A 20,130-nucleotide genomic window follows, 5' to 3' on the forward strand; every position below is an offset into this window, starting at 1 on the left:
GTGTAGTTGGAGGGAGTGTGGAGGCAGCATACTACAAATGACTTCTTTCCCCTCGGCCATAAGCATTAGAATAACAGCAGTTTTTAAACATCGATAATTAGTAAGGAATAATATTCATATAAAGAACAGGTTTTGAATATTAATTATTTTAAAATTTGCGATTTATAAAAAAAAAATCAATAGAATTCAATTTCAATGCCAGGTTAAAAACACAGAATCCATTTTGATCTCATGAAATTAGAAAAATTCCGTGAGATTTCCCTGACTTTTCCAGATAAAACGTAATTCCCTGATAATTCCAGGTTTTCCAGAAGAATCGCCATCCTGGATCGAGAGAGTGGAGTAACAGGGTACTGAATGTTAACCAGTAGCAAATTTTGATTCCACTTATATGCGTTTACGCACAGACTGTTCAAAAATGGTTCAAATGGCTCTGAGCACTATGGGACTTAACATCTTAGGTCATCAGTCCCCTAGAACTTAGAACTACTTAAACCTAACTAACCTAAGGACATCACACACATCCATGCCCGAGGCAGGATTCGAACCTGCGACCTTAGCGGTCACGCGGTTCCGGACTGCAGCGCCTAGAACCGCACGGCCACCAACGCACAGACTGTATTTATTTTGGGCATTGTTTCGTTTTTATTTTACAGCAAAGGTTTTTTATTATATTCGTTGTATCTTGAGGGTTATTTTCTGCTTCCCGGCACCACCAGCCTGTATGTGTACGCAGTTATGCAACTAATGGATCAATTTTAGCTGTGTGTGTCTATGTAGCGACGGTAGTTCAAAAACCTATACTCGTACTACAAGCGGGACCTAAACTCACTACCTCAGCTTTTCCAGCCCGAGAAGCTGCACCGAGACCACGGAAGCCTGCTGCGGTTCTGAGATCCTGCCAACTGGGAGGAGTCAGAAGTACGAAAGCTGCACTCAGACTCGTGATGCAACAGCAACTGTGACAGATACAAATAAGAAGCAACAGATATCCGTAAGTGAAACAGCTCAGTGGTACACAGGCAGAACATTTTACAGCTTATAGTCTTTTACTAGAGAACTGAGGAACCTTAGACCACTGCGTCTTTCACACCGATGTTTGCTACACTGGTACACGTCTGTCACAAAATAATAACGCAATATTAAAAACATGGCGAACAGAAACACAACGAATAATGACATACTGCTTGTGGAATAGCGAATACCACGAGTGGTTGTCTATCTCTTGGAAGAGGGGTAGAGGTTGGGGAGAGATAAGATTAACAGATCAAACGAAATGCTCCGCCAGCACTGATAAACACTTTCGCGGAGCCCGTGGCCCGAGCGCAGACGACGCGGGAAGCGGCGCAATCGCTCACGCGCCATCGATTGGCAGCGGCGTCGGCTCGCGCCATCAATCGGCACAGGCGCCCACAAAAGTGCGAGTCCTAGGCATCAGCAACAAGGATGGCAGCGAGTACGTAGTAGCTCTGGACATAACACTTCAATCGAGGCACAAGGATGGCAGCGAGTACGTAGTAGCTCTGGACATAACACTTCAATCGAGGCACACAAATGCACATAATGGATACAGCTGTGTAGAAATGCTTGAGGCGAAGTAACACAAACACTCTAGTTTCGTACTATATGAAACGCTATCTACGTAAACGTGTTAAGTGTGTTGTTAAACATATTTTCTACGACATGAGCGTACCTACTGCCATTTTATCAAATCTGTGGTACAAAGACACTTGTAATAAGGAACTGAGGAATACTTGCAAACTCTTGCTTTCCTGTCGATAAAATATAAATTTCTGGCATATTCGTCTAAAAATACTGAGTTTCGAACACTTAGCTGGAGAATTCATTACGATACAAAAACAGAAATAATTAAAAACATTTTTCAGTTACACTGGAATTATACGGACGTAACGTGACATTTGAATGTTTTATCATTTATTTTTAGAAAGAAACATTATGATGGTTGTAAGCAGCATTATTTATCTACGTCACATGCCTCTACCTGCATTAAATCACGGGGAAAATCTCTTCCCATCCGAGAAATATTCTTTTTTTTATTTTTATATGAAATGCTTTAAAGCAAATTCGTCTAGACACAAAGCATAAAATAAGATTACTTTTTATATGTTTTACGACTGAACAACCCTGCTGGGCAAAATCTACATCTGCCCCTTGGTCCGTATTCAGGCCAACGACCGACACTGTAAATGCACACATTATGAACTGGCACAGGAGCAGTAACATTTTTCTTGTGAACTGATTGTGCAACCAGGTATTCATGGCTTCCTCTTTCTAGCAAATATCAAACCGTTTGCTATGTTCTCACGGAAATGTTTCAAAGACCTTCCATTGTCTTTCAATCTCACGTATACAAAAGCGATAAATTAGAGAACGAAGTCTTTCGCTACGGCACTGTTGTACAAAACGTTCTCAAACTTCTTGCTGGGTCAATTCAGGGTAAAACCTCGAGCTTTCGACGATTACCTCCATGACTATCGAAACTTCCTGATTATCGAAATTGCTGCTGTGGTAGCCTTTTATACCCCACAGACGGCTTCTGATTGGTCAGTAATTACGTAATGCTATCACAGATGGTGTCAATGGCTGCGCTGGTGGCGCCATCGCTCCCGTTGTCCCGTAAACATTGCGACGAATCTCTCTGCCTGTTCTCTGTATCGAGATCTCGCTTCCATGCACACTGTAAAAGCGCACATCATGAATTAAGCGTGGGACAAAACTTTTATTTTGCAGATTTCCCCAGTTCTAGATTTTTTAATACGCCGTTGACGTTCCGCACAGCGCTCGGAAACGGTGCAGATGCACTGAACGATGTAGATGCTTCGGCACTCGCAAGTGATGTTATAAATCCCCACGTACTTCAGATTATTAATTTCGCAATCTACGTGGTCCTCATCGCAACAGTTTTTGCTCTGTGTTCCAATGTATTTAAAACTGCTCTCTCCTGAACTGGATAATGAAAACTCTGGGTGTTAAGATACAAATCAGTGTGCGTCCGCTCGCGGTACACTCAGTGGCCAAGAGGTCCATCTGATTTTCGGTGTACCAAAACAACTAAAACTGGCAGCTTCCCTTCGTTCTCTGTCTCGACGGTTAACTGCATACTGTTCATATGTTCAAGGAAGTGCTCAACAGCTCCTACGCCGTGTGGCCAGACCACGTTTATACGTGTCGCCAACATACCGATAAAATGGAAACAAACGAAGGGGAACCAAACGAAATTTACGTTCCTCAGAAAAGCTAGCCACTGCAAGAGACAACGAAGAACCCTTAGCCATTCCGTCCATCATTTCATAAAATTTACCGCCTTACAGGAAGTAGGTGAGCATCATAACACATCGTAACAACTTTACAATTTTAGGAGGAAAATGATACGCCAACAGCTTCCATGTGTCCTCCACAGGAAATTATATAGATAGTGATACCATATACAGGTTGACTAAAATATTATTCGAGCCAACTCCAATCTGTGTAACTTTCTCAATGAACAGCTGAGCTTTTCTGATGTGATGTTCGCAGCAGCCAGCTATTGGGGTCATCAGCTTAGTTAAATATTTGGCCAGCCTTCTGGTGGAATACTTTCCTTGTGGACTTTCGTACAGCATGGGAGGTCTAGGAGCTCGTGCTCCAACATTTTTGATGATATCTTCTGGTAGACCAGAATTCCTCAGAAGATCCATCATTTTTCAGTCGTGTCACAGAGTTGGGTCCCATTCCAGGCATTTCTTAATATCAAAGAATATCACAACAAAGTGACATCGCTGCTGGAAGATAGCACGTACAAATACCTAAAACGATCCAACTCTGTCTTGACAGCAGAAAATAAATACTCACTTAAATAACTCCGCTATATAAACACGAGCTCGGTGAAGTTATTTTATCTAATCGGATGAGAGAACAGGACAGGAAATGCTGTGGAGGTACTGTCTCGGGAAGTTGCCTTTCCTATAAGAACGCTGCAGCTGCCGTGCAGGATGACTAAGTATCAATTTCCCCTCTAGCAGTGTCGAACGGTGTGCAGATATTTACGTAGAAACTGCCATTATGCGTTTCTGGCGTTAGTATTAACAGTAAATCGTATCTGTATTCCATGTAATGTTAACGTACTTTGTGGAAAATACACGCGCCCAGGCAAGTCAGCTGTGATTCATAAGACGATCTGTAGAACGAACGGCGAACTTTCTGAAACACCCTCTTGTTGCTCTTTGTGGCGTAGTGTGTAGAGTAAAATGGGGAATCGCCTGCTCGCTCTTCAGTTTTCAAACCTACAAAGGAGGGAAGTGCATGACCACTATCCGGCGACCTCCTTTTCCTCACGCTGTTAAGCCCCCTCCTTTCTCCCTCCTAGTTTCGATCCTGTTACACCCCCAGAACACAATTTATTCCTTAATACGGTACTCCCGCACTTAGATGTGGCACACATTCTTTTTTATATGTTCTTAAACCTACTTCATTTAGCAATAAACAATTTTATACCATTAAAATGCTATTTTTTTTAACAATCTGCGATTTTTAAATCCCTGCAACGCGCAATACGACTAGTTCTACAAAAAGTGTAAACAGAAACTTTGCTGTGGGGAATTTAACGCAGTTTAGTTTTGTACTGGGAAACTTCGCTAAGCAGCAGTCCTTTTTGAGATATTCCTGAAAAACGTAAAAAAAAAGCCAGCCTCCACATCCTCACGCTCATAGCTCATACCCAGCCCGTCATGATTATCATCATATTATGCTGTTCATGACACTCACTTCTACCGCCGAACAAAAAGTTGCGACTACGTGAATTTTGCCTTAATTTTCTTCGTGGACTGGACTCTTTCCGATGCCAATCCGACAACTATAATCGAGCGGTTGGCCGAGTGTCCGAAAAGTGAAACCAGCCCACTGAGTTTGCCCACCGAGACACTGGCTTGTTATTTTCCGATATTACAAAATGTCACAACCATTGAAGCCATGTATCTTACTTGGAAGGATTTAATTATATCACTCGCCCTTACAGCATACATATTTACAAGAGTGATTAGCACTGTCCTAAAAGATACGTTTGTCGTACGTCCCACATTGATTTCTGCAGTTATTTCACGCGGGGTTGCCTGTCGTTTAGCACTGACAACTCTACGCAAACGCCGCTGCTCTCCGTCGTTAAGTGAAGGCAGTCGGTCACTGCGTTGTCCGTGGTGAGATGTGATGCCTGAAACTTGGTCATTCTCTCTTTTTGGTACAGCTAAAACTGCTAGTCCGTCCCTAGTTTTATTACTTGGGCAGAGTTTTATCTTTGTTTTTTGGATGCGCTGCCATGTTGATCCATTTTTTTTTATAAATATCCGTTCAGATAAAATCGCACCACTGTATTCCAGTTTCGTGATGGGAATTTAGTGTGCTCTTTTATAAGTTAAGCATACGATAATGCCTTAAACATCCGAAGCAAATTGTGGAATGAATAAGAAGTCTAAAGTGGGAAAATGCCGCCATTTGACTCTCAGTTATTGGAAAATCGTTAACAGCAAAGTCATGTGCACCAAATTGGCGAAGTGTGTCTACTAACGAAGCAAGCTAAGGAATTCCGGTCGAAAGCAGGACAGTACAAGGAAAGCGGTGGAATGGCAGAGCGGAAGAGGCTCGGTCAGTTTTAGCGGCCGAGCCTTTTAAGACACGTCTCCTCAAAGCAATCGTGCGCCGCTTAGCGCTGCACTTGAGGGACGGTGGGTTGCGGTGACGTGCGGCCGCGCTCCGGGGGTTGATGGCGCAGGCGCGGGCGTGCCTCGCGTGGCGGCCGGAGCCGAGCGCGGCCGGCGGCGGCCGAGCGGCCCCGCCGGCGTCCCGGGCGCCCGCCCGGGCGAGTCAATACCCGCGTCCGCCGTGCTAGCGCCGGCCCGCCGCCGCCGCCACGCCACGTCGAGCCGAGCCGCCGTATTGATTGAGGGGCAGTGGCGCCGGCGCCGGCTGCCGCCCGGACGCCTTGCCTCCGCCGCGAGGGTCGCGCCCGTTGCCTCTGTTTGTACACCGAATCGTGTCCACACAGCTACTGACGCTAGTAAATTTCGCGCGCGGGAAACAGAGCGTACAAAACTGCTCTTAGGCGCTTCCTACTAGTTAGTTTTCCCTGCACCAAAACCTAATACAAGTAGAACAACGAACGGTACACTCTTTATTCTATTCTGGTACTTCCGTTAGCCCATTAAAAAAAAAAGAGCAGATCAGAAATGTAAAAGCGAGGAAATTAAATTTACGGAATTTTCTTAGTCCTGCCATATAAACTGAAAGTGATTCACGAGATGTGTGAGAAAAGTAATACGATTTTTTTTTATCAACCGTAGTATTTACTTTTTCAAACAACGATATTGCCCCTTCAAAGTAGTTCTCTTCGGCAGCTATTCACCGGCGGAATCGTCGTACCCAGTCTTGGTAGCACCGCTGAAAGGCTTTATTTGGTGGGGACTTTTTAACATGCCGTTCACGTTCTTTTCAATGTTCTACACAGTCTCAAAACTACTTTAAGCCAGTTTTCAATATCGGCAATCGAAAAAAGTAACAAGAAATCAGATGATGTGTACAGAGGGCTATGGAACTACAGGTATGCCTTTTGACGTCAAAATTCAGTGATGAAAGTAGCCGTGTGACATAGGGCATTATGATATAGCATCTACTTGCCTGAATGTCCGGTCTCACTCAATTCACCCTTTCCCTGGCCTCTCAAGGGCGGCTTTGTAAAACACTTGGTTGACAGTTTGTCCTGAAGGAAAAAATTCTTTACGCACGATACCGCTACTGTCAAAAACGCAAATCATCACTGCTTTTACACTGAAGCGCCAAAGAAACTGGTATAGGCATGCGTATTCAAATACAAATATATGTAAACAGGCAGAATACGGCGCTAGGTCGGCAACGCCTATATAAACTGAGGAGCCAAAGAAACTGGTACACCTGCCTAATATCGTGTAGGGCCCAGCGAGCACACAGAAGTGCCGCAACACGACGTGACATGGACTCGACTAATGTCTGAAGTAGTGCTGGTGGGAATTGACTCCATGAATCCGGCAGGGCTGTCCATAAAGCCGCAAGAGTACTAGGGGGTGGAGATCTCTTCTGAAAAGTACATTATGCAAGGCATCCCAGATTTGCTCAATAATGTTCATGCCTGGGAAGTTTGGAGGCCAGCGAAGATGTTTAAATTCAGAAGAGTTTTTCTGGAGCCACTCTGTAGTAATTCTGGGCGTGTGAGGTGTCGCATTGTGCTGCTGGAATTGCCCAAGTCCCTCGGAATGCAAAATGGACACGAAAGGATGCAGGTGATCAGACAGGATGATTACATAGGTGTCACCTGTCAGAGTCGTATCTAGACGTATCAGGGGTCCTATATCACTCCAACTGGACACGCCCCACGCCATCACAGAGCCTCCACCAGCTTGATTTTCCCGTACGACCATTTCACGAGTGTACATCCTGCACGAACGGGACCAACGACGACTGAAGTGAATCGTTCAACGTGCAAAATTGGAACCCTTCCGCAAATTGCTGCAGATTTAAATGCTGGGCCACCAACAAGTGTCAGCGTGCGAAACCATTCAACAAAATATCATCGACATGGGCTTTCGAAGCCGAAGGCTCACTCGTGTACCCTAGATGACTGCACGACACAAAGCTTTACGCCTCGCTAGACCCCGTCAACACCGACATTGGGCTGTTGATGACCGGAACCATGTTGCCTCGTCGGACGAGTCTCGTTTCAAATTGTATAGAGCGGATGAACTTGTACGGGTATGGAGACAACCTCATGAACCCATGGACCCTGAATTCCATCAATGGACTGTTCAAGCTGGTGGAGACTCTGTAATGATGTCGGGCGAGCGCATTTGGAGTGATATGGGACCCGTGATACGTCTAGATACGACTCTTGACACCTGCCACGTACGTAAGCATCCTGTCTGATCACCTACATCCATTCATGTCCACTGTGCATTCTGACGGACTTTGGCATTTCTAACAGGAAAATGTGCCCCCCCACACACAAACAGACACGTCAAAATTACTACATAGTGGCCACCAAACTCCCAGGCATGAACATTATTGAGCATATCTGGGATGCATTGCAATGTGCTGTTCAGAAGAGATCTCCACTCCGTCGCACTCCTACGGATTTATGGACAGCACTGCAGGATTCGTGGTGTCAATTCCCTCCAGCATTACTTCGAGTCCCTGCCACATCGTGTTGCATTTTGCATGCTCGTGAGGGCCCCACACGATATTAGGGAGGGGTACCAGTTTCTTTGGCTCTTCAGTGTACCTTTGATTTGCTAATTCGAAATTTTTTTGCTTCGAGATGACTCAGTGTGCCACTCTTTATTTTGGAGGATTCCACTGACTCATCTTGCAGAAAAGCTAATATTTCATCCGCCGATTCTTTCTCACTCTGTGATATTCCTTGGTTTCCTTTCTGGCTAAATGTCAACTTTTGAAACTGTTGTAGATATAATGCAGTGTTTGCTATGTTTATCGTCGCCACTGTTTGCTTTGCATCAATACCACTAGCACTGTGGCACTGTTATGAGTTGCTCGTTGACTAAGTAGTTCAACTATGCACCGTAGCCTAGTCTGCGCTCATCATCGGATACCTCCAGTTCCACCCCCTTTAACCATCAAAAGCCAATATTGATGTTGAATGGTAGACAACATGTGGGGAGTCGAATGCTGTAAATATCATCGGCCGTATTGACCTCGCATTCAAAGAGTTCCTTGTAAGAGACTAAACATCCGTCGTCGTACGTTTTTACAATAGTCTAATTTGACACGACACTATTATTCTAATTTTTCCTCAAGCATTCAGCATTTCACGCCGCCTCGGAGGTGGAACACGGAGTATAATTTACAATAATGTCAACGACGGGAGTAGAACCCATCACTCTGATAAACAGAAGCTCATCTTAAAAAGCACGTCTAACAGCACAGGCCGAGAAAGCAGTACACACCAGCGCAATGAAGTGGAGAAGCACGTGATCTCCCTGGTTTCTTCGGCGCGATTGATTAACGGTGTGCTTCCTGGTGTTCAGCTGGGTTGTTGTTTCCATTTTATACACAATACTTCGACGACCGACCCATCCATCACTTTCAAGTGTTTCTAGTTGTACTGTTGTGTGTACTCGTTGGCTGGGCTCCAACAACAAAACACGACACGTAACACCTGAAGAAGAAAACTCGGCCGATCGCCTAACAATGCGCACAATATGGAAAAAACAACTCGACTAAATATCCGTAGGAACACCACTAAGCATGCATGGAAACTTCTGCATCTACACTCTGCAATACACTATGAAGCATGTATCAGGGGCACTCTTTAATGCATCACGTATTAAGACTTCTTCCCTTCCATTCATGGATTGAACGTGACAAGAATAATTGCTTGTAAGTCTTTGTGTAAACTGTTATTTGTATAATTCTATCTCTACTATCTCAACGCGACGAGATGGCAGGAAAATACTAAAGAGTAATGAAAAAAAAGGGGGGAGGCTATTTGCTACCAGCCATGACCGCTAGTTTTACGCGTTAACGCAGGTTTTCAGGCTTTCGCTCACATTCGAGCACAATTCACAAATATCATTGGCCCAAGGCACATTACAAAGTCCGGAACAAACATGTAAATTTTGTAAAACAACACTTTCTGCAAAGCTGTATGCTATCTGTAGCTACTAGATTTTCGCAAAACCTATGATGGAACGAATATACACATATTCACTACGAGAATGGTAAGTCGGTGTTTGATCGAATCTGCAGCTCATCTAAAGTCCAGAAAAACCGAATCAACTTGGTTACCACTATATATGGTACTTCAGATATCGTATGTGAACAGCACGAATTGACTTTCGCACAATCTATGTTTCCGCAGTCCATGCTGGTTTCGAAGTTGTCAACTGGGAGAAATACAGGTTAGTAATGTAACACGATAGATGAGTGGACTAGTTTTGCTGTTTTTTGTTGATGGGGTAACCTGTGCTTTTTTCAAATCTCTGAAGACATCTCTCTGCTCAATGGATCTACTTTACAAATCATGTGCAGCACCTCACATACTACGGAAGGCTCTGAGAATCTCATCACGTTTTGGTTATTTCGTCTGACATTATCTTATACTTTGTCTTAGTTCGATCCAATCTGATAGGTCTTACTCTTTTTTAAGGAATAATTTGTCACGCAACGTTATGAACAAGCAACAAGAACTGAAATACCCACAACATTCTCTTGGCCGAGCTTATTGCACAGGTTACTACTACTATATTTTTAATTATTTTGTCCACAATTGCTTACTCGCAGAACTTTTGAATTATACGCGAATTACATGATTTAGATTGCGTTATGTGGAACTAGCTCTAGGAAATGTTCAGTCAATCTGAAGAAACAAAATCTTTGATATTGTTAAAAGGTAAAAAAAAAAGAATAGAGCTACTATCGTAAACGATCGCCGAAGATTCGGCTCCTTTTATTTGCCGGCGACGTGTCAATACTTACAGCGTACAGCAACGAAACCTGTTGATTGGAGTAAAATACTGCATATTTATTGTTTTAATCCCACTCTTTCGTGTTCCTACGTAACTGGAGGATTAAAATTCCACATTTTTAAAATGATATCCGGCGAATTACGCCCTGTACTATCAATACAGATTTACTAGAATTCTTCAGGTCAAGTCGAATATTTCGTGCATAGCAATGGGTATGAGACTATTGTTTGGCCTTCTAGTGTACAAGGGTCTTTTCCTGATCGGTGTACACTATGGATTTTCGATAGCCCCGTACAAAACAATAATAAAAAATGTCTGGAGAGGCTAAATCAGGCGAGAGCGCCAACCGCGGAAGGTCACTCCTCGAGATCCGGAGCCCAGTCAAGTTTTCTCGCTAACCACGCACTGCAGTCCGCACTGTGTGCGCCGTGATCCCACCTTAAGCCGTCTGTACACCGAAGCGAATGAATACCAACGAATGAGAATTCTCTGTCGTGTAAACGTTAGGCGCGCGTGAGCAAACGGTATTCGGTCGTGTTTGGTTCGCATTAGTTTGCGTTCGCTCGTGTTCCATTGGTTGTCCGTCTTTTAGCGAACCATCAAAGGAAGTTCGCGTGCTCTTCGTTTCGGCGTTAGCAATACCGAAAACTTTCGTCTGCTATTTTGTCTTCTTTTGTTATTGTTGTGGTTGACATGAGTTCCGCGAACGATGGAGATGTCCGGAGAGAGTATAATGTTGCTGAGTGAAGAATGTATGTCATACGAGCTCCTGGGATCCAAGAGATCCACAGCACAAATGCAGAAGGAAAAAATATATAAATGGTAGAAAGTTGCAGAAGCACTCAAAGATCTTACTGAGAAGTATGAAAGATGATAAATTCATTAGATGCTTTCATCAAGGTAAACAAGTGTGAATATGGATCTATTTACGCTGATTTAAATGAGAAATATTAGAAAGGCCTGATCATTCTCGTTGCTTTCGTTCACGATATCTGTAATGACATGGCTGATGTATCACTGTTACGCTAAAGATTAGAAAAGATAAAATGGTTCACTCGGGATCACGTTATCTGCCCTCTAACATGCTATGTAACAGATTATACCAAGTATCCAATGTGACATGTCGTATGTATATTTTACGTTTTTTTAATCATATTTTATTGACATTATCTTTTTTATCCGTATTTAACAAAATCCTTGAAATGTTTCACACCTGTCACGGCATACATCAGAAACTATCTAATACACAGCAGATGTTTTGTAGGGGGTTGAAGGGACCAGACTACAAAGGCCATCGGTCCACACAGTAGATGCTGAAACGCGAAACAACTATTGGCGATGTGGTATTAATGCTAGTTTTTCTTCAGATTATGTTTGTTGTCAGTAATTAGTGTTCTGCTTTTAAATTTCCTTCTCCATTGTAATGAAGGGCAGCGAAAAGAATCAATCTACATACGGGCAAGGTTGTGCACTAATTTTAATGAAATCTGGAGCTGCAATTCAGTGTTGAGTGCACTACATCCCCGCATTTCACGTTTGCGTACAAACTGACACGTATTAAGTCCTTCCCTTCCTATACTATTTTGCGCACTTCGGCAAAAACAGCACGCTCGTCATGCAAATAATTTCATAAGAGTATCACAGTTTTATAGCGGTGCTGTAACTACATAGCGTTGTATCCTGCGCGCCTATTATCGGCACACAAAACAATAACGCAGCGTTCATGAGTTATATTCCTTATCTCATGTAGTGAACACTGGCGAATTGTTTGCGAATGCGTATTCGCTTCCGTTCGCTCCGATGTAAAGGGAGCATTGCTAAAGCCACACATCGCCAATACATAATACATACACATAATTTTGATCAGGACTGGTCAAACCTCTCAACAATACACATCACTCCGTTACACGTTCTGAATGAACGGACCTCTCATTAAATTCTGTATGGGATTGTCAGAGCTCATGTTGAACATGTTTTACTTGGTCACACCCCCAGACAGATGAAAGTGTGTCTCGTCACTACAGAATTCCTGCGCGTTTGCAAGCAATTCTTCACATGCATTCTTCCCAACAAAAAAATCGCGCTGACTGCGTTTTTGCACCAATACCAGACTGGCTGGAAGTGGAATTCGTCATGGAGAATTCGCCTCACAGAACGTTCAGGAAGTCGAAGGACGCCTGCTTGCTTGCAAGCAGCGCCGAGAAAATCGCCAAAAAAGTCAGCCTTACTGTTTCCGATGTTTTTTGGTGATCTCAAGAGATATGGTACCCCATTCTTCTTCTACGCACATTTCCAGTTGTCTTGAAGATGTCCACGCACGAAACAATAGATTGCGGCTCAGGAACAGAATTTTGATGGGAATACTAAAGTGTGCACGAGTTGCACGTTGCGTGATGACAACTGACCGGCCGTTAGAAAAGTAGGTCTCTACTAAACACGAACATAGCTCATTCTGCCAATGCATTGTCTCTACTGACGCAAATGGTAAACAAACTTCCTACTGACAGACCATCCCCACCCTTTGTCTACCACGCCTACCTTCACGCCGTCCCATTTAAATCAGCAAGTTTCGTTACCACACCCTGTGGTCGCAAAATGATCTAGCAATTCTTACAATTTCAATATAGTTCACGCAATAAGGTCAGCACTCGATAGCTGTAGTGGCGGTATTTCGATTGACATAGGTGAAAATAAGCAATGTGCTCCTTGCTGACGATACAATTCTACTCGCTTGCTTTGACGACGAATTGGCAAGACTCATGCGAAAGAGTAAAGACGGTTAGTTTGTTCAACAGATCACACTTTAACACGAGGAAGACTGTAACGAAAGTTAATCGTTATAGAAAATCAAATACTACTCACACGTCGACACACGGAACTGTTGTTGGTTGAAACTAATGCGGTATTCTTCGTTTCATCTCTCGTAATTCGTGAAACAGGATGGAAAATTACAGAATGGCAATACCGTATCTGGCTTGAAAACAACACTATAAAAAAGAAACAAACCAGACTTCATGCATCATTGGTTATCTCCATCTTTATGTACAGGTGTGAGAGCCAGACTGTCTTAGTCCTGACAAATCTACAATTATCTCTTCAGGTTATATATAGTCGCCGCGCAAGGAGAGACTAGTTTCAGTTCCTTGGAACACATCAAGAAAATCCAGAGGAAACATCATGCAAGATAATATTGTTAGAAAATGCCACGTGGTTGAGCATAAAGTGAATGGTTAGTATAAACACATCACCGATCTGTCTCAAAAACATGATAACACTCAGCACCGCGACGTCTCTCCATTACTGCAATCCAATCACTAAAACATAGAGCCATAACGTTTCGTAATGAGTAGAACGTCCGAAGTGTGGTTCCAGGGTGATTAGTCTTTAGTAAACTATTTCATAAGGCTGCTGTTGTGGTCTTCACACTGTCGGCTGGTCTGAAGTAGCTCTCAACGCTAATCTATTCAATGCAAGCCTCTTAATATACGTTAACAACTGCCATCTACGTCTATTTGAACCAGCTTACTGCGATTGGCCTGAGTAGCCTACAGCCTTACCACCACCTCCTCCTCTTCCTCCTCCTCCTCCCCCCCCCCCCCCCGCACACAGCAATAAACAGTTCCACTATCAAACTGACGACCCCTTGATGCCTCAAGATGTGTCCTATCAGCTACTCCTTTCTTTTAGTGGTCGAAGAAATTATTTTCTTCTCAATTCGGTGCAGTAACACCTCGTTAGTTAACGGATCTTATCTGCAGTATCCCTCTGCAGCACTACGTTTAAAGAAATTCTATTCTACTCATTTCTTAAGTATTTTATTGTCCATGTTTCACTTCCGTTCAACACTGGCTGCACTCAAGACATAGACCTTCAAGGAAACCTTTCTATGACTGAAATTTATATTTGACGCTAGGAAGTTTCACAGTCTACGTTTTATATCCTCTGTACTTCTACCATTGTTAGTTATTTTGCTCTCCAAATAGTAAAATGCGTGTACTACTTTTAGGATCTCTTTTCCTAATCTAATTCCTTCACCATCGTCTCATTTAATTGGATTACATTCCAGTACTTTACTGTCGTTTTTGTTAATATTCATCTTATAAGCTCTTTTCGAAACACTACCCATTTCGTTCAACTGGTCCCACCAAAGGAGGGCACTGTGTGCCATAGATATCGTTCTATTTTTAATTTGGTTAACATCACTTGTCTTCACAGGTGTGTTAGTTTCATGTCCCATGCACCTTTTTACACATAACAATAGCATTTCTTCTGTGGCAATGGAGATGTCAAGGAGAAACTTTTTCAGAGTGTTTTCAGATTTCATTTTGCTGTTTGTCAGACATTTTATATCACTGGATGAGTGATTGAAATTTTGGTTGCAGCAATGTGCACCTTTTTTGTGCTGAAGATAACTTCAATGTAAAGTAATGAATGTCATTTTTTCTTCTAGTATTGCAATTATGTAGCTTACATCATTGTTCTCAATGAACAGCAGTAGATTACTTACAACAAATTTCATGAGGTAATTAATGTACTGTGAAGCAGTAGTTAAAATGTGCAACTCCTTAAACAGGTATCAATAACATGAATGGATTTGCAGTGATATAGTGGAACTGCAGGTAAAGATTCTTCAAGATACTTGATTCAGTAATAGTGTCATAGAATATGCTGATGACATAATGGCGATTTTCTCGGTTGCACAGAGATCATCCACCAAAAATGCCTGACTTTGCTGGCAGGAATGTCACCGTGAAGGAATCATTAAAAGAACACATGCTTACCGAAAAACATCGACATTTTATCCAAAATGTATTAACATATATCGATGCTACTTTTTCATCCGATATATCGTTATTCAAGTGGGAATATGGAGTGGCGATATTTTTATTTTATACTATATTTCTTTCGCAATGTTCGGCATATATTTGAAATTGTTCTTTTGTAATTGCAGTAGAACGTAATGTTGAGCTTCCATCACGCCCAGTCTTTCTCTTGGAGTGTGCAAATTAAGCATAGGATTGGTGGCACAAAGAGTAAGTCCGGCTGCATTGGAAGAGATTGGGGGGGGGGGGGGGGTGAGAATGGTATAACAAGATTTCCGATGTGAAGAAATAACACACAAGATACGTTAAAAACCATATTTCATGCAACCAGTGCGCTATTTCTTCACTTGAGCAGTCGCTGAAAATGATGAACAAAAATCTAAATGACAAGACTGGTCTTCGCGGTGGGCGGAGACATATGATGGGAAATACTGATGTAATCACAGAAACCGCAACGTAATTTTGACACTACAACTGCTGTGTGTCTGAAATTTGCATAAATGAACAAACCAGTCAAGTCGACATGAAATGTTCCGAACAAATCCGATATGTGACGAAATCGAACGAGAGACCCATCGTACTCCTTTCATTACGCCACTTACATGCAGTAACCATTGTTACCAATGCGGTTATCGCCATGCGTTGAACGTGTATCGCTTTCCTTTCAATTCGTGTTCTGAGGGGGATAAGCTTGTCGATGTACATAATATCTAATAATGAACCAATACTTAAATATGGTCGGCCACTTAGTTTTTTAATTTTTTAACAGCAATACATAAACAACGTATCCAGTATGCAACAGATTTTGGTATTTTTTGGGATCTGCTGTGAGACATCTTGGACAGTCGGCATCGTTTTTCTGCTCTACACATATCTGGCACAGATAGTCAACGGGGAAGAGAACATTCTACGGCGATAGGAGCTCATTTGTTCCAGAGCCTTTAGCTGCCGTATAATTCGACACCATAATTTAGTTGTTGCCCCCGGAGGCGAAATCCGAAGACGGGATCAGAGAAGACAGCTGAAGAACCAAGTATATTCTCCCGCTTCAATCAATCAGTATATACAAAGAGCAGTCAGATTGTAAGAGTGAGTAAAGTGTTCATTGTTTCAAAAGCCATCATCATAACAGTTAATACATTTATCCCACTGTGAGACACGACTACGGAGGAGAAGTTTCGCTGGGAAGCTCTTACACATCCTCCACACAGTCCCGATCTCTCCCCATAGGATTTTCATATTTTTGGAAGAACCCTGAAGAAAGACATTTGTGGCTGTCAATTTGCTTCGGGCGAAGAGGTGCACGGTTGGGTACAATCTTGGTTTCACAAGTAACCGCAAACATTTTTCCACGAAGGCAATGACCGTCTTGTATCCTAGTAAATGTATTGACGGTTATGGTGATTACTTTTGGTGTACCTTATAATCATTTTGACACTCTGCTTGTTGGAGTCCTGGCAGTGACTTACCAGACACGTTGTGTTGGTTGTGGTTGTAGGCGAGCGGCACGGAGTGCAGGGCGCGGGCCGACCAGCGCCGGTGGCGGGTCTCCTCGTCGTCCGTGCCGTCGCGGTCCACGTCCTCCCCCAGGTAGTGCCGCTTCTCGTACCGGTCCAGGTACCTGCGCACAGCAAAAGACATCGTAGCATGAGTTACCAAAAACCACTCTCTCCTGCATACCCAAACACCACGATACTCCTTTAAGAAAAACTTCTTCTCTTAAACTGAAAACGTCTACCGTCAGCGCGCGCCGCTGCTGGGAACAGGCCGTTTACTGCTGTCAATGTTTAGCATGTACTGCCGATTTAAGTAATCGTGTAGTCCTTTTCGGTTGTTGGGGCTGTTTGAGGGAAAGAGACCAAACTGCGAGGTCATAGGTCTCATCGGATTAGGGAAGGGCGGGGAAGGAAGTCGGCCGTGCCCTTCCAAAGGAACCATCCCGCCATTTGCCTGGAGCGATTTAGGGAAATCATCACGGAAACCCTAAATCGGGATGGCCGGACGCGGGATTGAACCGTCGTCCTCCCGAATGAGAGTCCAGTGTGCTAACCACTGCGCCACCTCGCTCGGTATCGTTTTCGGTCATTTCGGTGTCAGTCCAAGTTGCCTTCCTTCACAATTTTTCCGGGGCGAGAACACGCACTTCTGGGGCCCTGTGGAAAACGTAGCCGATTACCACGCCCGTTTACAGATATACTTTCTGCATATTATTTCCCCCTGCAAACTTCTTTATATTATTCATAATAACTGACATGAAATAGTTTTACGACAGTGGGAGGTAGGAATATGAATTTCGATTCTCTGCCACGTGGATCCGGCTGTTTACGAACAGAGCTTACCAACTACGTAAAAAATAACTATTGCAAGTTCTGTTTGAACCTCTTTTAGACAATGCAGCTGGCTATAAACTATCTGACATGATCAGGATTACAATAATCGCACAAGAACTAGAAGCTAAAATCATAAATGAACAAACAGATCAAAGCACACAAAAATAAATGGAGATATTGATATCACAAGAATATATAGACGAATTGATGGGGTTAAAGGGACCAACTGCGAGGCCATCGGTTCCTAGGACCGGAAATAGTTACCAGAGAAAAAAGGCACAAAGGCAAATCTCAATGGATTCGATCGTATCCGAGAATCAAGAAAGCCAAGAGACAGAAGCAGGTAGAAGTGTGAGAGGAGTAAAAGGATGAAGATGAGAGAGCTGACCCGCCCAGAAAGCAACTAGAGACCCCCAGAGCACGTTATGCGACCGGAGACACACACTCTGCATCCGACCTGTGCTACTACACCCTCCATTTGCACAAGTAAACCTGCTACGCGGACAAGATAAAATCTCATGAAAGAGGACAATGAGAACGAGTCTGTCAACCAACGACAGCTGTAAAAGAATAAGAAGATTTAAAAAGATGGGAAGGACAGGAGACATGCCGGACCACCGTGCAAGGGCGGTCCCTGGGGTCAGAGCAGGCGACGGGTCACCCTTCCAATCCCTCAACTGGCCGACGAGACTAATTTAGTCCACATCGTAGAGAGGAGTAAAAACCACTTTCACGGGAGAAATGCAAAACCAAGTCAGTCAGTTTGGTGTCGTCCGCTAGCATGTGAGGTAGCATGTCAGCACGTTTAAGGTTTCGCTGCAAGGCGGGCAAATTTGGGCAATTATAGGACAGTAGTTCGCAATTTATTCAGTGAAACCACAGCACACCAATCCGCATTCCAGGCCTCTCACATCCGGTTCCGGTACCCCCATCTCCAAAGTCGGCATCCTGCAGCAAACTCGGTCTACTGGCCTGCATGTTTATTCCCTGGGTTCTCAACTTGACCCGGGCTCCATACAAAGACGACCAACCGTCCAGGACAGTAGAGGTCATACAGGAGACCCTGGATAGTCACAAACAGTGGTAGCACTGGTCGACAGCCTGAAAACTATTCAAGGGGTCATTTAAGAGTTAGAAAGACTCGCCAGTGCAAGAATCAAGTTGGCTGAGGGCTCAAGTAATGGCCACCAATTCTGCAGTGATTACACTGCATTCGTTGGGCAGGGACCGTAGTTCACTGTATCTTGCATGTGTGAAGGCAAATTCGGTTCGTCCATCGACCATTGAGACATCAGTGTATACCATGTCTGAGCCCAGAAATGTATCAAAAACGTTCAGGAACAGGTGGCGAAAAACCACAGGTTCTATGGCGAAAACCACAGAATTCTATTGAGTCTTTCGGTCCAAACGAGAGAACGAGGCAGATCTGAGGACGGAGTACACAGCATAAGGGAACAGGGAATTTCTCCCTGACAAGGGGCGACAGTTGGGGAGACTGCATGCAAACAGCGATCGTGACTCCAGACCTCGGCCCCTGTTACGGGAGGTTTATCTCCCTACCATGAGAAATGACACAGCTGTTCGGACGCTCAGGGCGCATCTAATGTGTATTGCATACTTGAGCAGCAGCCTGATCTGTAAGGGAGGGACACCAGCCTCCGTCAGCAGGCTGTTCAAAGAGCTGGTCCAAAACGCAGCCGTCATAGGCCCCACAAAAATATACTGAGTCCAGCATCCACAATACCAGAAAACGTGATGGGATTTTTGTAGAGCCGCAATGTGTATACAGCAGTCTGCCCCCAGCTTGTGTTACTAAGAAAGCGAAAAGTACTTAGGTGTGACCAGCACGTCTATTTAAGGTGGCCAAGATGGGGAAGTCATGTGAATTGGGTATTGAAGACCAGTACCAAAAAATGATAAGACTCCATCATATTGAGCTTTTGGTCATTGTGGTACGCGTTCTGGTCAGTACAATACAAAACCAGGCAACTAGTGCATGACACATGTCTTGGCAGCGGAAAACCAGAAGCCATTAGTGAGAGCCCAGGACTGCACCTTTCGTATGGCACCCTGCAGTAGGCATTGAAAACCACCCACAGTTGAGGAGCAATAGTCGTCAGCATACAGGGAGGGTAAATAGCAGACTCCTGGCAGAGCAAATTGTCAGCCTTGGCGAAAACTGCTCTGGGACAGAGCCAAAAGACCTCAAGACTCAAGGTAACAACGCAGCTGTGTTCGAGCACCTTGCAGAAAACGTTAGGCTAACTAGGCAACAGCTGTCCATTTCAAGGGGGCGTTTACCTAGTTTCAGTACTGGGACTATTATACTTATCGCTGCTGATATGGGAACTCAACCTCTAACAGCAACGACCATTTTGCAGGCCCACCACAAGGCACTGTGATCCGACAGGGGGATCACAAGGAAGATTGGATCACTGATTTAATTTCCAATAGAATGGCTGAAGCTGTGCTCTG

At 43.8% G+C, this 20,130-nt stretch overlaps 1 protein-coding gene across 9 annotated transcripts in view; it reads right to left on the reverse strand.

The window, feature by feature from the left end:
- Positions 1 to 20,130, reverse strand: part of LOC126095132 (AT-rich interactive domain-containing protein 2) — a 313,112-nt gene that overhangs the window by 150,722 nt on the left and 142,260 nt on the right. For all 9 annotated transcript variants that reach the window (XM_049909846.1, XM_049909844.1, XM_049909845.1 and 6 more), the window contains exon 4: positions 16,795 to 16,946. In XM_049909846.1, the coding sequence (XP_049765803.1) occupies positions 16,795 to 16,946 (152 nt within the window). The remainder of the gene's footprint in view (positions 1 to 16,794; positions 16,947 to 20,130) is intronic.

This window comes from Schistocerca cancellata, chromosome 8 (genome assembly GCF_023864275.1).
Source record: "Schistocerca cancellata isolate TAMUIC-IGC-003103 chromosome 8, iqSchCanc2.1, whole genome shotgun sequence".
Taxonomy (NCBI): domain Eukaryota; kingdom Metazoa; phylum Arthropoda; class Insecta; order Orthoptera; family Acrididae; genus Schistocerca; species Schistocerca cancellata.